Source organism: Miscanthus floridulus, chromosome 18 (assembly GCF_019320115.1).
Source record: "Miscanthus floridulus cultivar M001 chromosome 18, ASM1932011v1, whole genome shotgun sequence".
NCBI lineage: Eukaryota > Viridiplantae > Streptophyta > Magnoliopsida > Poales > Poaceae > Miscanthus > Miscanthus floridulus.
This window is the reverse complement of record NC_089597.1, coordinates 27,827,330-27,844,394: the sequence shown is the minus strand read 5'-3', so window position 1 is coordinate 27,844,394 and position 17,065 is coordinate 27,827,330. Positions and strand designations below refer to the sequence as shown.

Genomic DNA, 17,065 nt, shown 5'->3' with positions numbered 1-17,065 from the left:
GCGGGTGGGGCGTCCCCCGACTACGAGTCGCGCGTCGATCGGGAGCTAGTCTGCCCCTCGGACCGCCCGGACTGATCGGCCGCACCCACGGTAGGTGGGGCCTTCTCTGGCCGCAAGTTCGGCGTTGGCACCGGTCTTGTCGCCGCACATTCGCCGGGCCGCCCCTCGGACTGCCCGGCTCGACCGGCCACGTCCGCCACAGGCAACGACGGAGCTAGCAACGCTGTCGAGGGCGCGGTGACCACGTCCGCTTCACCGCTCGCTCACCAACGACGTCTGCGCTAGCCTCGCGCTTCCTCGATGGTAAGAGGTATGCAAACCTCACTAAACACTAGGCCTAAACCTAGAGCAAGCGCATAAGCGGTGGTCTAATCAACCTAAGCACTTCGCAAAAGCACCTACGCTAATCACCTGATGAATCACTAAGCACTATGCAAGTGGAGATCACTAAAATGGTGTATCAACACCCTTGATATGTTTCCTTAGCTCCACACTCTCAAATGGCCGGTTGGGGGTTGTATTTATAAGCCCCACTGAGAAAGTAGCCGTTGGGGTCGAATTCCCGCGAAATTGCTACTGACCGGACGCTGAATCGTCCTGACCGGACGCGTTCGGTCGTCCCGACCGTTGAGCTAGCAATATACTGATCGGACGCTGGCTAGCGTCCGGTCGCCTACCACTGGACGCGTCCGGTCGCAGATTTGCCGCTCTGGAACCTTACTGTACTCGATCGGACGCTGCTGTCCTATGTCCGGTCGGTTGCCGCCAGCGTTCGGTCCAGTGTCCGGTCGCCTGTCTGCCAAGTCCTCTGCCCAGCATCCGGTCGCTTGTCCAGCGTCCGGTCACCTCAGTGAGCTTGTTTCTTCGCGATCTTGCGTACGGCTTGGTTCCAATTTTCGTGCTTGGACTTTGCTTGATATCTTAGGTCTTCTCTTGTGCTTCTAAGGTCTTTCTTAAGGTGTTGATCATCGGATCACCACGTCGCCTTCGTCCAAGTCACGTCTTGCACCCTATTGAACTACAAAATAAACACTTGCAAATTCATTAGTCCAATTTGGTTGTGTTGGTCATCAAACACCAAAATCCAAAGTAAATGGGTCAAGGGTCCATTTTCCTTACAATCTCCTCCTTTTTGGTGATTGATGACAACACGACCAAAGCAAGCAAATGATAAGAATTTGGAGATTAAAAAAACTACCTACTTGCTAGGATGCAATGCAAAGGGCAAGGTTATATGATACTAATTGACAGATACCAAATAAAAACTTTACTTAAAAGCTTGTCTTGCCCTTGCAAATGTCCCCATGTGATATTATGGATTAAAGCCTAGCTTTCTAAAAAAAATTCTCTCATTACTTAGGCTAATCCATAATTCACTTTCCTCCCTTTCTCGGACCATTACTACTTGTAACTAAATGCTTGACTTTGGTCCTTCAAATTCTCCCCCTTTGACATCAAACACTCAAAAAGGAATACATTAGTAGCACAAGGGAGGGTCAAACTTTGTGAACCAAATGAAGGATTTGATTAGCATGGAACAGGTCACAAAACTTGACTATCACATTATATAGACTAAGCTCCCCCTAAATTTGTGCATACATATGATGAAAAGCAAAGCATATGCATAATTAGCAATTTTATTGCACAAGAGAGGTTAATCTATATAATGCATGGAGAAAGCAAATAAATATCAAAGTGAGATCAACATGGTGATATCGGTTTAGAAATACCACATATGAAAATCAATTTGATTTCTACCAATTGAAGTATAATGCTTTCCTCCGGGGACTCCATTTTCCTTGCAATGAGACTACTACACACAAGATAAGCTTGAAAAGGTGTTAGTCTCAAAGCATCCAACTTGTAGATTAAGCTCCCCCTAAATTTGTGCAGACAAGTGTTGAATACTTGTAAATTTTGTGCACATTGATTTAAGCATCAAAATACCACTTGAAATATGATATTTGGGAGAGATTATCTACAATTTGGACTTTGGCACATATTAGATAAATAATTATAAAACAAGCTATGTGCCGTGCTCCTAAACAATTTTAAACCATGTAGGTTTGCTCCAAGGGTTGATAATGAAACCGAGCAAGCCTACCATATGATATACCTATTGAATGCATGACAAAAGATTTAAGCATGTAAATGCAAACATAGGCATAAAAGATAACTAGATGCTTTAAGAGTATATCAATTGAAAAAAAAACAATACCAATTGAAATGAATACTAATTGAAAGTAATGACATCTAGTTACCTAACATGGGAAGGGGAATTTGGGTCCATAGTATTCACTAACCTAATTGGCAATAACTTTGTCCATCATGATGCACCCCATGAAATGCACCCAAACTTTGCCAAGTCTCCAAATTCCCCGAAGTCCGACGGATTTCTCACTTCCCTTTCGGGATCCAAACCTTCTTGGTGCTCTTCATGTTTGAAATGATTTCCTTTGGCACTCAAAAGCGTTTGACCCCATTGTTGGCTTGCTTGTTCACCTTGATGGCCACCACCTTGTCATTTTTCTTCTTCTTCAAGAGATAAGGTGTGGAGGCCTTCTTGTCCACCTTGTTGGTGTAGGTGTTGGAGAGCTTGCTTGTTTGCTTTTTCTCCTTCTTCTTTGCTCCTCCCCCATTGTTCACCTTGCACTCATAGGACTTGTGACCTTCCTTGTGGCACACGTAACAAACCACGGTTTGTCCTTTATCAAGCTTCTTCACTCCCTTGACGGTGTTATCTTGATGAAGTTGGGTTTGCTTCGCCTTGCCTTTCACTTGAGTCAAGTCCTTGGTGAGGCGAGCTACTTCTTGCTTGAGTTGCTCATTCTCCTTTGCAACCTCTTGTGTGTATGTATCTACAACAACTTTCTCAATACAAGCTTGGTTGCACAAAGGTGAGTCTAAACATAAATCATTACAAGAAGTAGAGGCATCCTTTTTAGACATGTTAAAGATAGAACTTTTCCTTTTAGATGCCTTGGTGGGGGTTGTGCTAACGGCTTCAAGATTAGCAACTTTATTAGTTAGCTCATCACAATGTTTGCACATGGTTTCCATTTTAGCAAGCAAACTATTATATGCTTCTTGTGAGCTAGCTAACTTTCCTTTTAATTTTTCATTTTTCTTTAAGAGTTGCTCATCATTGATTGTGCATGCATTTGTTGTTGCACTAGTCTCAAGTTGCTCAATTTTAGTAGATAGTTCAACATTGAGATTAGCAAAGTTCTCATATTGTTCAAGCAAGGTTTTGTATGCTTTTTGTGAACTATCTAGCTTTTCTTTTAAACTTTTGAGCTTCTTTTGTTGACTAGTGCAAGCTTTAGCATAATTAAGATTTTCTTGCACAAGTTCATGATAAGAAGGCATATCATCATCACTATCACTCTCACTAGAGGAAGAGCTTTCGTTACCTCGTGCCATAAGGCACACACGAGAAGAGCTTGATGATGAGTGCTTGCGGCCTCGCCTCTTGTGATGGGGTTCTTCTTCACTTGAAGAATCATCCCATGATCTTATTGATGTGAGGGCTTGGTTCTTGCATGCCTTCTTCTTTGTCTTAGGTGTGGGCTTGTTTGGACAAACTTCCACAAAGTGCCCCAACTCGCCGTATCCATAGCATCCTCTCTTTCTTTGCTCATTTCTTTGATTTGTGAAAATGAAATCTTGAATTTGGATGGGCACACCCTTGACATTGAGCCTTTGGATCATCTTCTCCACCTTGTTGATCACTTTGATTGATTCTTCATCAAGATCAGAGGTGGAGGAGAAAGATTGATCATCACTTGAATCTTCATCATCATTATCATCGTCCTCATCTTCTTCTTCATCTTCATCTTCACTTGAGGAACTTGAGCTTGAGCTTGTCTCAACTTGCTTGCCCTTCATCTTCTTTTTCTCGCTACAAGTGAGAGCTTTGCCTTTGCTTGATGAAGAAGCTTCTTCTTGACCCATCTTATGTGACATTTCAAATGCCACTAACTTGCCAATGGCTATGCCCGGGTTCATGTTGCTCAAGTCCTCCATGTTGTGAAGGATGGTGATGATGCTTGCATATTTCTTTTGTGGTAGCATGGAGATGATCTTCCTCACGATATCCGCATCATCTAGCTTTAATAATCCTATGGAATGGAGCTCATTGATAATTAGATTCAAACGAGAATACATATCACGAACAAGCTCATCATCATTCATAGTAAAGGAATCATAGTTTTGTTTTGCTAGACAATGTTTTTGCTCACGAACATTGCTTGTGTCGTCATGGAGCTCTTGGAGTTTTAACCAAATTTCATATGCCATATTTAAAGTGAATACTTGGTTAAAAACATCCATACTAAGTGATTCAAACAAGCAATTTTTAGCTCTAGCATTGAAGTGCATTTCTTTTTTATCACTCTTTGTGGGGTTTTTGGGATTCTTGATGGGTTTCATCCCGTCACGAGTGACTCTCCATACACCCAAATCAACCGCCTCAAGGTGGCAAGCCATTCTAGCTTTATAGTATGGGAAGTTAGTGCCGTCAAAGTGCGGAGGCCTAGCGATATCCATCCCAACCACTCTAAATAGCGTCGGCTCAACGACGGTTAAGCCAAAGGTCCAAATTGAGCCAACCGACTCTGATACCAACTGAAGGGACCGTGACGCCTAAGAGGGGGGTGAATTAGGCGACTTAAAAAAATCTAACTTCTAAAACTATGGCCTCTTTTTCTAACCCTAGCAAAACCTATGCAATAGATAAACTTATCTAGATGTGCAACTATGGTTTTGCTAGTGTGTTGCTATCTCTACCGCAAACGTAGTAAAGTAATCAATGTAAATGCGGAAGCTAAAGAGCAAGGTAGAGATATGCAAACTTCCGTCGATGACTCCGGTATTTTTACCGAGGTATCGAGATGCGCGCAAGCTTCCCCCTAGTCCTCGTTGGAGCCCCTCGCAAGGAATCCCTCGCAAGGGCCAAGCTCCCGGTTAGGTAACTCCGTGGATAGCCTCAGGCCTTCCCCATGCGCAAGTGGGTCTCCGACGTGCCTTTCGGCAAGCCTCTCCCGATGCTCCCCGCCGTCTTCACTATCAAGCTTCCGACCGAAACGCCGCGGGCCTTGTTCCCTCCGGTACACGGTGGCGGCCACACCACAAACGTGGTTGGTGTGATCTCGCAAGACTTCAAGCCCCTCCGATGTACAACAATGGTGCTCGCAAGCACCGAGTGGTAAGAGGTATGCAAACCTTACTAAACACTAGGCCTAAACCTAGAGCAAGCGCATAAGCGGTGGTCTAATCAACCTAAGCACTTCGCAAAAGCACCTACGCTAATCACCTGATGAATCACTAAGCACTATGCAAGTGGAGATCACTAAAATGGTGTATCAACACCCTTGATATGTTTCCTTAGCTCCACACTCTCAAATGGCCGGTTGGGGGTTGTATTTATAAGCCCCACTGAGAAAGTAGCCGTTGGGGTCAAATTCCTGCGAAACTGCTACTCACCGGACGCTGAATCGTCCTGACCGGATGCGTCCGGTTGTCCCGACCGTTGAGCCGGCAATATACTGATCGGATGCTGGCCAGCGTCCGGTCGCCTGCCACCGGACGCGTCCGGTCGCAGATTTGCCGCTCTGGAACCTTACTGTACTCGATCGGACGCTGCTGTCCTGCGTCCGATCGGTTGCCGCCAGCGTCCGATCCAGTGTTCGGTCGCCTGTCTGCCGAGTCCTCTGCCCAGCGTCCAGTCGCTTGTCCAGCGTCCGGTCACCTCAGTGAGCTGGTTTCTTTGCGATCTTGCGTACGGCTCGGTTCCAATTTTCATGCTTGGACTTTGCTTGATATCTTGGGTTTTCTCTTGTGCTTCTAAGGTCTTTCTTAAGGTGTTGATCATCGGATCACCACGTCACCTTCGTCCAAGTCACGTCTTGCACCCTATTGAACTACAAAATAAACACTTGCAAATTCATTAGTCCAATTTGGTTGTGTTGGTCATCAAACACCAAAATCCAAAGTAAATGGGCCAAGGGTCCATTTTCCTTACACGTAGGATCATCCGACGCGAGTTTCGACTCGACGTCGCTCGCACGTTCCCTGACCCTCATGCGCCGGGCGACCTCCTTCTTCTTCTCTTCCTTCCACTAAACCTCCTTGGTTTTCTTCTTCTTCTGGGCGTCTGCCGCCTCCTTCTGGGCGGCCTGCCAGGCCCGGCCCGCCGCCCCCTTGGGAAGGTGTGGCCGGGACTTGTACCTCCCAAGCCCCTTCGGAACGAATGAACCGAAATCAAAAAAGAAGAGGGGCAGAGGAAAAAGCACGAGCAAAGTGAGGGAGCATACCAGCGAGGGCACGATCGAGGCATTAAACGGTATGGGTTTTCCCACCACCGTCTTGTTAGGCCTCAGCTACAGCACTCGGCCGACGCGACTCCAGATCTCATCGTCCGGCAGCTCCTCCGACGACGCAAGGTCGGGGTCCGACCGACCATCGTACTTCCACATCGGGTGCGTCCTCTCCGCCAACGGCGTGACCCGACGATGGTAAAGGGTGTGGAACACCCGCACCCCGTCAAGGCCATCCCTTACGAGCTTCCAGAGCTCCTCCTCGATGGCCTCCACCTTGTGCCTCTCCGTATGGGCGCAGCCCCACGACCAACTCTTCTGCTTCACCGGCCTCCTGCCGGTAAACGCCGGAAACAGCGCCCCCGCCGGATTCCTAATGTAGAACCACTCCCCATGCCATCCTCGGTTGGAGTCACATGGGGAGTACATGAGATACGATCCTCCCGTGCGTGGCTTCCGCTGCAGGACGAAGCCTCCGACCGGAGCGATCTCGGCCGAACTCCAGTCTACCATGGCTCTCCCGGAGAAGAAGAGCCAGAAGAGGTCCACGTGCGGCTCCATCCCGAGGTAAGCCTCGCAGATGGTGACAAAGCCAGCAATGTGCAGCACCCCTATCGGGTTGAGGTGCTACAGTTTCAGACCCCACTCGTTGAGGAGCCCGCGCAGGAACCAGTGCGTGGGGTATCCTAATCCACGCTCATGGAAGGTAAGGAAATACACCACCTCATCGGGACGAGGTTGCGGGAACTCCTCCTTCCCGGGGACCCTCCAGTGCGCCACCTCCTACGGCGGCAGGAACCCCTTCGTGACGAACGCCTCCAACACCGACGCCCTCACGGTGGACGACCTCCAGTCCAACATTTTGTGAGTACCTCTCTTCTCCCTTGCTCTCTCCCCTTCTTTCCTAGAACCCTCCGCAGCTCTCAGGAACGCTCACGACAAAGAGGAGAGAAGGCGGCGACAGACGAAGAATAGGCAAGAGAGCAGAACAAAAACCTTCTCCCCTCTCCTACTTAAGGAAAAGGGAGCGGCGGTTACGGAGGGATGCATCGATCAGGGAAGCCGAAACAACAGGGCAAGATTCTTTCTCTTTCTTTCATTTAATGCAGATAAGATGTGCCCTGCTCGATGGAACGGCTCCTGATCGAACGGGACATGGCCTAGCCATGGCCCATCACTACCGCATGATCAACCACTACCATGCGCCGGGCATAAAAATCGAAGTGCCACCGCACGCGAACGACTCCCCGTCTCCCCAGGCCAGACCTAGAGAGATCCAACAGCAAAATCTCCACCGGGAGAGATCAACCGACCTCCTGAGTTGATCGATTCACTTAGGATAAACACCTGAGATACAGGTCCTGGTCGGACTTTTTCGCCTGGAGCTCTTCAAACCTCGTCTCTCAGGTCGCCAAGGTGAGCATGTGTTCATTAATACAAACAGTTCACACAAGGGCTAACCCACGATTGACAAGCACAGGTACCGGTCGGACGTTTCTGACTGGAGCTCTTCGAACTCTGTCACTCCAGTCGTGCAGGCACCACCACACAAAATCTCCACCGAGAGACAACCAGACCTCCCTGAGTTGATCGAGTCACCCACGATAGATCAACCGACCTCTTGAGTCGATCGATTCACTCAGGATAAGCACCTGATATACAGGTAGGAAGCTAAGGGGCGCCCCATGCGGGCCATGCCGACTCTGTCTCGAATGACGAGCACGGGTCCCGGTCGGACATTTCCGACTGAAGCTCTCTGAACCCCGTCTCTTAGGTCATCAAGGTAAGCATATATTCATTAAATACAAAACTGTTCACACGAGGGCTAACCCACGATTGACAAGCACAGGTCCCGAACGGACGTTTTTGACTGGAGCCCGACGAATCCCGTCTCTCCAGTCTTCAAGGTAAAACACTATCAAAGCCCCTCTATTTCAATTTAAAATATTCATACATCCATACGCGTATTTCATTCCATACGCTTGAATCCCCCGGACGGTTAGGGCATGAACCGCCCAGGGCTCGGGAACTAAGCATCGCACGTGCAGCGAAATACACCAGAACGCTCCGTGTTGCACCATGAAGCGGTGGCTTGCCTCATTCAACATGAGCAACCAAACAGAGCCAGGGGAGAAAACCGTAGATGAGCATCGTGCGGCCTTTGCTCGGTCTAGCAAACCGGGTCATCTCAACCTTCTCGTTCAATCCTGAACCTCTCGCCAGACCCACAGAATCCCCATCGAGGGGAGGCCGTCAGGCCACCCAGGTCGCTCTGTGGAATGACCTAGGCATCTACCGGGTTGCAGGTAAAGGAGTAGTGGAATGCCACAAGAGGGCTATGCCAACCCCGTCACGAACGACGGACCCGGATTCCACTCGATCACACCCGTTAGCGAGCTCACCGAGCTAGTCTTTGAGCCCGAGCGATCGGGATAGGCGACGAAACTCAGCCCTTCCGGTTGTGAGGAACCAGATGGGGTAGCGCAAAACAACTCACAACCCCCACGAAGGCCCGACAAGGCTCGGGGGCTTAAATGCCATGGGACCGCGACTCCGAACTCGCGTCGATGGGATAGGCGACATTCGGCTACGGCTCTTGGGACCGCGACTCCTAAACTCGCGTCGACGGGATAGGCGACATCCGGCTACGGCTCTTGGGACCGTGACTCCTAAACTCGCGTCGACAGGATCAGCGACATCCGGCTACGGCTCCTGGGACCGCGACTCCTAAACTCGTGTAACGATTTTAGACGGCTTCACTAACTAAAACTAACTCTCTCAATCCACGGCGAGCACCGATGCCTGGGTCTACTCGTGACTCCACCTTACCCGATCCCACGGCGTGCACCAACGCCAAAGATCGAACTCTGTTACATCCAAAACTAAACTTCCTCGCCCGATCCCCGACGCGCACCGACGCTGGGATCAATAAGTTCTGTCTCAATCCAATCCCCGCGCTTAAAAACACCTTGGCTGCACAATGACGCCATGGTTAAACAAAATCACGTCTTAAAACTCAAAACACGCGCACCCACAGACACAACACAAAGAACCCCTCAGCCGGTTCTACCCGAACCACCCGGGGGCTCAGGGGCTACACCCGCGGGTGCGCTCGCTCGCACCCGCCAGCAAGACAAAAAATCCCCTGGACGATTCGGCTCAAATCGCCCGGGGGCTCGGGGGCTCCTGTCGGGTTCATAAATCCGGGGTCCCTCGAGGACCGTCTTCCACGCCTGGGCTCGGCCCAGGAAAACAACATATATTTCATGGGCCGGCCCAAAAAACTAAAACACAGCGGGCCAGAAGGGAAGTCCGGTCGTCGACCGGAAGGTCTACCCTTAAGAACAGGCGCCCGCTCGTCAACTTTTTCGGCCCACCTCTCCGATCGGAGCACTTGCTTCAGGCACCGGCAGTCTCCAAGCAGTCTCTCCAATCGAAAGGCTTGGCCCAAAACGCTGCTTCCTACTCCGACCCCACGACCGGGGCTCGTGGGAAGCCTGCTCACCGCTCTTCTCCGACCGACGCACTGAGAGCCGACCGGGGGCTCCCCGTTCGGAAGGAACCAGAAGACGTGCGAAGAAAGGCAAGACATGGCTCATAAGTGAAAACCACTGTACCAGGGACCATACCCTGCACGAAACAGTGCTCTACAGCCACCCTGACACAAAGTATTGTAGGGGCCGCTAGAAACTCCCATATGGCAACCCCCCCCCCCCCCCCCCCCCCGCGTGTCTCTGGACATCGATCGTGGTATGGGCTCCAGGATTTGCCATACCGGGTGAACATAGCGCAGCTCCTCACATGCCACTAGGCATCCAGAAGTATTTACAGGTACTGGCGTCCATCCTTCCTGAAGAAGACAGCTCGACCCCCCGTGCACATCTGACATCCTACAGCGACATCGACAGTATTGGGGGGCTTCAACCATTATCCAGTTTTCATCACCGTAGGCAGCAAGGCTTAGAAATATCTGTACTCTCTCCCTCTCACCTGTGAAAAGCCATCCCCTTCATCTATAAAAGGGGATGCACTCCCTCCAACGAGGGGAGATCGACTTCACAAAGCTCAGACTCACTAGATCGACATCAACCCCTTACAACCGCAGGACCACCAAGTTCCGACCGCAACCCTTTCGGTCAGAGCCATCCGAACCTCTTGTATACCCCCTCATTTCTCCTTCTCGTTTGTAACCCCACTACAGACTTTGAGCACCTGGGCTCAGGAATAAAGTCACCGACCGACCCCGACTGGACGTAGGGCACGTTGCCTGAACCAGTATAAATCCTGTCATTGAGTGCTAGGCCACCTCCGATCACAACGTACAGCAAAACTACAAATGTTTACTAGTTGGTCACTTTCTGCACCGACACCTTGCTTGCGGCGTTCGGCCATCTCCTCATGTGATAGCCGCTTGAAGGGTCGTGTTGTGGCTGTCTACGCGGGTGAAGCTGATGCCGAAGTCCCCTAGGAACCCGCCGGCGCGGTCAGTGCTGGTGCAGCCCCCACGTTGCGTCGAGGCGGTCGAGCCGGCGGTGCTGGCAAGGCGAGTGGGGCAGGAGCAATCCGTCGCTCGTACGCGCGTGCCAGCCGCATGGCCCGCTGGAGATCTTGCGGGCCATGGAGCTCTACGTCGACGCGGATGTGGTTCGGAAGGCCACCAATGAACAGCTGCGCCTGCTGGTACGACGAGAGGCGGCCGGCGTGCGCCATACGCGCCTAGAACGCATCTAGGTACGCATCAACCGAAGACGTGAAGGGTAGGTGTGCCAGGTCCGCCAGGTGATTGCTACTGAGCGGGGGTCCGAAACGCTGATGACAAAGTCGCTTGAACTCTTCCCACTCAGGCCTGTCGGCGTCACGTTCCAGGATTGTGTACCACATCTGAGCCGTGCCGGTGAGGTCGTAGGACGCGAGCCAGACCCAATCAGCGTGGCGAGTCTGCTGGCCACGGAAAAACTGCTCACACTTGAGCAGCCAGCCAAGCGGGTCCTCCTTGCCGTCATAGGTTGGGAAGGACAGCTTATGGTAGCGTGGAATAGCAGGGCCCTCCGGCTCTGGCGGTAGATGAGGCAGTGGCGGCGGTGTACGCATCGCGAGCGAAGGTGGCGGTGTAGCGACCCCTGCCCCTTGCATGATGGATGACAGGGAAGGCACGGGCGATGGCGAGTGCGGGAAGGCAATCTGGGTGATGGGAACACCCGTGGATGGCGGCGGTGGCGGCAGGGCTCCGGTGATGGTGACTCCGGTGGTCGGCACTGGTGGTGTGGCCTAGAAAGGCGATGCGGATAGCGGCAACTCCGAGATGGCCGAGGCTGACGCAGGCAGCCCCGGAATGCCGCCGTAACCCGGCAGCCCATACTGGAAGAACGGCTGCCCCGAAGATGAGGGTCGGCGCTCCACAGTAGCGAGACACAAGGAGATGTCCCCCATCTGGCGTTGCATCGCGTAGATGGCCGTCGTCAAGGCGTTGAAGGCTTCGATGGGAGATGCTGGGGTCGCAGATTGCGGACTGAGCAGCGACGCGGTGGTGGCAACGATGGGCGCAGAGGTGGTGAGCACAGGGAACACGGAGGTGGTGGCGGCGGCAGAGGCAGCGGCGGTGGTTGGAACGACGACGGCGGCTGACCCAGGACCAGACATGGCTGATACCAGGTTGTTGGAGCTTAAGGATCTAAGGACGTAGGAGTGAGAGAGGGGAGGCCTGGGCTTGAAACCCCGGCGACGAACTGGCGACGCCGTGCTCGGCGCCTGGCTGGGAACTCGGCGACAACAGGGAGACGTCAACAGTAACGCCCGAGGGGCCCAAGGTGAGATAAACTCAATCCCAGGCTTAAGATCTGTTCCTTCAGATTGTTTGACACTTATACCAACTCAATAACAAATCTCTCCTAAATCTAAGGGTTAATAAACTTGACTTAACAAACTCCAACTAAAATAGCACTCCTGATAACTAACTCCTATTGAACCGGCTGGAGCCAAACCGGCTCCCACGCCTGGCCCTGGTGGCCGCACTCTGGTGCATGCCTCTGCACAACTAGCTTAGCCACTCTTCTTGTTACGGCGCTGGTACATTTTTCCCACCATAACACACATGTTCTGAAGTTTTATCAAATAAGAAATTCTTTTTTGCACTGTCTCCATGCAGTGGTGGGAAGTTGTTAAGAGGTCCATAGCCTCCACGATCTGGCGCAGCATCACTAGGGACTACTTCATGGTAGTTTTTAACAACATGGCATACCTCTTCCCTATAACCAGAGCACAAACTCGTAACCTCATTTCCACAGTCTGCATCGGACTTGGGATACATTACTTCAGGGATTTCTGGAATCAACACTTCATCATCATGAATTACTTCAGAACAGCTCAGAACATTTGGTGTTTGTTTCTGCAGCAAGGGCATTTCAGTTTCCAGATGACAAGAGGTAACAAGCCTATCACTCTCATTGGAAGGCAAAATCTTCTTGTTTTCACAATCTTCATCATGGCCGGGCAAGAAATCCATGGTTTCAGATTTTCCCAGGAGCAATATTTTATCACCATTAACCACTCTATGGAAGCTCCTAATGCTTTGTGTTTCTTTCTGTTGGAAGGATGTTCCAGTGCCCAAATAATCAGCAGCCACATGACTCTGAGTTTCATCACTCAATAAAGTTTTCCTAACTCCAAAACTCTGCTCAGCCAACGTCTCCATAGTTTTAGAACCTTCAAGAATCAATGATGAATCACATGTGACATCTTCACTGTATTCAAAGCAGCCTTGAAAGCTTTGCTGTTGTTCATCTTGCAGGAGCACCTTGGCATCAGGATAGGGTATAGCCAACTGAGTATGTGTGTCCTTAGATGACAAAGTGATGCTCTTCTCTTTAAAGTTTTCATCAGGTACTGCAAGCATAGCCATGGTTTTGGTGCCTTTAGGAATCAATGCAGTGTCACTTGGACACTCTTGATGGAAGGATGCTGTTGCTTGCTTCTCCTTCTTCCTTCCTTCTCCCTCCTCACTGCAAACCACCTTAGCATGCCGCTTACAATTCAACAAAGGGGTTCTCATTTCTTTATCATTGTCCTCATTGCAGTCAGGTACTCCAGCAAATACTGTGGACATATTTAATCCTTTGTCACAGGAGACTATAAATTTTGGACAACCTTGATGAACAAATGACTTTTTACAAGTGTTGTATCTGGCAGGTTGTTTGCTAGATACATCCCGTTTATTTCCATCCTCACATAGAAATGGACCCAGGCCTGTCTGAATTCCACTCTGCTTTCCCCCAGAAGACTTGGTGGATCTTCTCCAGACAAATGAACGATTAGATGCTGGATCTCTGTTCAGCCTATCAGCTGAAGGCGTATCCAGCATTTCATCGTTATGGCATGGAAATGGCCTGTTATGCTGTGTCTTCTGCTGTTTTTTCCTCTGGGAAAGGGCATTGCTAAACTCAGCACTCCTTGGTGGAAATGCTTCGGTCTTGAACCTTTTTCAATGGTTGTAGATTTCATTCTTTCTCAGTAACCGAGAAAACACACTTGTTCGCCCTTCACTGTCAGCACGGAGTTTGGAATCTAAGATGGGTGGATAGCATTCATCTTCCTTCCTAATACAAACTTGGTGGAAAGTAGTATGGTTTTCAGAGTCACTGCTACCCTTAGATTCAGAAGAGTGGCTCTCATCTTTTAGCAACGCAAATAGATCATCAACACCTTCAAAAGTATCTTCCTCCTGGGGAAGAGGTATATAGTCATCAGTAGATTGGTCATGCATTGCTTCTTGGTTGCCAGGTACGGTGACAGTGGCCATATCTGCTCCAGATTGCAGGGGAGATTTTGAGCTCTTAGACTTAGCCACATCAGAGATGTCTGATTGTATACCTCTGTGCACTAATGCCACGGGATCAATTAATTTTTCACCCGGCGATGCTGTATGCTCCCCAAGAGTGGTGGAGGAATCCCGTTCAAAAGGAGTGGTGGAGGAAGATGTTTGACAGGTGCTTCTGAATGAACCACATGAACTGCTGTTTGGGCTGGACTGCACATCAGTTACTTTAGCCAGAGAAGAAGTCTCAAGGTCCCCGGGGAGATCATCTTGTAATCTTGGATTCTGAGGAAGCTGCAACCTGTTCTGTGAAGAAAACAAATGGAGAAGCTTTGCAACCTGTATAACAGAAGCACCCTGAGGTCAGTAGATAAGCATATTGACAGAACACCAGAAAATTGTGGAGCAGACCTGTTGGTGTGACAAACCATAACTAAACTTGTTTTTAACAGAATAGTTCTGAACAGCATCTTGAAATTCACTAAGCATCAAAGGCTTGCAAAACCAAATCCTCTTGAAACGTATCTGGATTCAGTGAAACAGAACAGGAATAGGATTATTATGACATAATATCTCAGGAAGAGCAGTATGAGAATTATCGGGAATATTGTATCATGGGAAAGCTACAAAATTAGTTGGAAAAGGTAAAATATAGGGAAGCAGGTGTTTCAAGTGGGTTATCATAATTTATAACTCCTAGTAAATTTACATGGTAGCACTGGAGTAGATGACCTATAAGACAGTACTTAGTATTTAGTAAATCTCAAAAGTATTCATGCCTGAGAAGGATACCCCTTTCCTGATGTGACATATGCATCAGGAATAATGTTCACAGCCCCATCTGAAGTTGCTTCAAAAACACCATGAAGCTTACACTGATCAACATCATATAAGAATAAAGTTGTGCCAGCTTTAACTTTCTCTACAAAATCAGCACAGAAACGAGGGAGGCCAAAAATTTTCTTGTCAAAGCACTCCTTCCTGGTCAGATGGTTGCACAGAAAAACTGCACCACCAAAGGTTGCACACTCTTTACTCTGTGCCTTCACCATTCCAAAATCCTCTGAATTCCTTGATAACATGAAGATGGACAATGAAAACGATAAGAAAATAAATAATTACACTAAAAACAAGAAGAATAACACATGCTTCTTTGGCTGCTGCAGATATTACAAGAAAGAATGGCGAGCAATATAATCAATATATAAAACAAGGTATGATACAAAGCCTATCATGTCCAAAGTTCTTTTTTCTTCCTCTGAGCAAGTGCCACAGGGAGGCACAATCTTATATTTCATTGATGAAACAGTTTACAGTTTCTGACAAGGTTTTTCAGCAAGGGGTGATATGAACGTGCCTTAGAACGTTTTTCAATAAGAGGAGAAAGCAAGGAACAAGTTACACACTACCAACGGTACGCCTACGCTAACCATGGAGCACCAACCACACATAACAAAGGTTTATATTTGACACAAATAATTGGCGATCACATGAAGCTAAACCACCCAACAAGAACTAAGAGATCCATAGAAGATGAGTGAGTGACTGCAATTGCTGTGTGCTGTTGTGAAATTCTCCAGGTTGAGACCAACAACACATAACTAGGGGCTCATGTTGGGTTTCAACTCTAGCCTACCCCAACTTGTTTGGGACTAAAAGGCTTTGTTGTTGTTGTTGTTGAGAGCAGCTGTGAGCTGTTGCACGAAGATCTGTATCTTGAGCTGTGAGCTGTTGCACGAAGATCTGTATCTCGAGAACTACCAAGTTCAAACAAGATAAAGGAACACAGTCGGTCTGCCAATCAATGACTGGGTAGATCTGGTTTCCAATTTTACTTGCAACTTAGAACAGAAAAACTGCAAGGAAAACCTTTTTAAAGTTAAACCCTCCCACAGTCCACAGATGTGCACACAATTGCCCTTGCTTTTGCTGTTCCCTTCCATAGTCCCCCACACAAAGAGGAACAATTCAACTACATTCCAAGGAACCGCAATTCTTAGAAAAATGTACAGCTCGAAACGAACTATTAATAGGGGCGGGTTTTTGCCGTGCTGCATGGGGGGTTGGTGGAATCACAAACATTTTCGCAAAGTAAACTTTACCCGCACCAAGAGTTCTCAGCCTTATGACACGAATCTAGACCGATCGATCCTGCGCGCGCTGATGAGGGAGAAGCGCCAATCAAACAGGACCAGACCCACGGATGGATGATCAGACCAGCACTGTACTACGCGGCAAACAAATCCACTACTAACTGATGGACTAAAGAAGCTTCGGGTTTGGTTTCTCGGAGCAGCTAAAACAAACCGCAGAAAACGAGGAACTTCACGCAAAATTCAACCGGAAGCACGGAGGCAAGGTAGGGTTCCTTACCACCTAGTACCAACGGAAGGAATCGATCAATGCTGCTTGCCGCGTCAGGATGGGCTCGCCGTCCCCGCGCCAACCCAGTATCAGCAGAGGGCGCGGGGGGAGGAGGACGTCGACAACTACTCCGAGCGCAAGGTAGCCCGAGGTGGCCGGCGTGGGGGCGGTTTCGTGCTTTCGGCGCGGCGGCGTAGTGGGTGCTGGGGCTGACGCGGAGAGGGCGGTGGCGTGGCCGTTGGGCGTGAGCGAGTGCCTCGAGGTTGAGTGCTGGGCCGTGGTTGTTACTCTGAAGTCCGGCCCATCAGAATATCAGAACACTTTCATTTTTTCAGAGTAAATATGGTGTTTGTAAATAAATCATGGGCATAGTAAAATACTAGAAGCATAGGTTGCTGCAGAAATTTATGAATAAATTAAAATAATATTAGACTAAATTACTTATGTAATAGAATAAACTATTATAAATTAATGGTAGTAGATGGCGTGGCGTACTAATGACGACAATTAAATGCATGTGATAGTGGACTGCTAAGGTGAATTGCTTGCATGTTGAGATAGAATGGCCAGTGGG

General features: G+C 49.2%; 2 protein-coding genes across 2 annotated transcripts; both read right to left on the bottom strand.

Annotated features, from left to right (window-relative positions):
* Positions 1 to 11,033: 11,033 nt before the first annotated feature.
* Positions 11,034 to 11,408, bottom strand: LOC136523560 (uncharacterized). The gene has a single exon (XM_066517202.1). It carries the CDS (start codon positions 11,406 to 11,408, stop codon positions 11,034 to 11,036), a length of 375 nt encoding a protein of 124 aa, XP_066373299.1.
* Positions 11,409 to 13,786: 2,378 nt separating this feature from the next.
* Positions 13,787 to 16,758, bottom strand: LOC136522892 (uncharacterized). Its single transcript, XM_066516690.1, has 4 exons — positions 16,501 to 16,758; positions 14,907 to 15,198; positions 14,539 to 14,652; positions 13,787 to 14,466 (listed from the first exon to the last, which is right to left on the bottom strand). The coding sequence occupies exons 2-4, from the start codon at positions 15,177 to 15,179 to the stop codon at positions 13,795 to 13,797; spliced, it is 1,059 nt and encodes a 352-aa protein (XP_066372787.1). The 5' UTR covers positions 15,180 to 15,198; positions 16,501 to 16,758; the 3' UTR covers positions 13,787 to 13,794.
* Positions 16,759 to 17,065: the final 307 nt, after the last annotated feature.

Bases quoted from the DNA above. Each gene is read 5' to 3' on its own strand.
- LOC136523560 (XM_066517202.1), bottom strand. From the start codon at position 11,408: ATGCGTACACCGCCGCCACTGCCTCATCTACCGCCAGAGCCGGAGGGC.
- LOC136522892 (XM_066516690.1), bottom strand. From the start codon at position 15,179: ATGGTGAAGGCACAGAGTAAAGAGTGTGCAACCTTTGGTGGTGCAGTT. The intron at 14,653-14,906 runs GCATGAATACTT...CACTGAATCCAG, and splicing joins GAAAGGGGTATCCTTCTCAG to ATACGTTTCAAGAGGATTTG. The intron at 14,467-14,538 runs GTCTGCTCCACA...TCTGTTATACAG, and splicing joins ATGGTTTGTCACACCAACAG to GTTGCAAAGCTTCTCCATTT.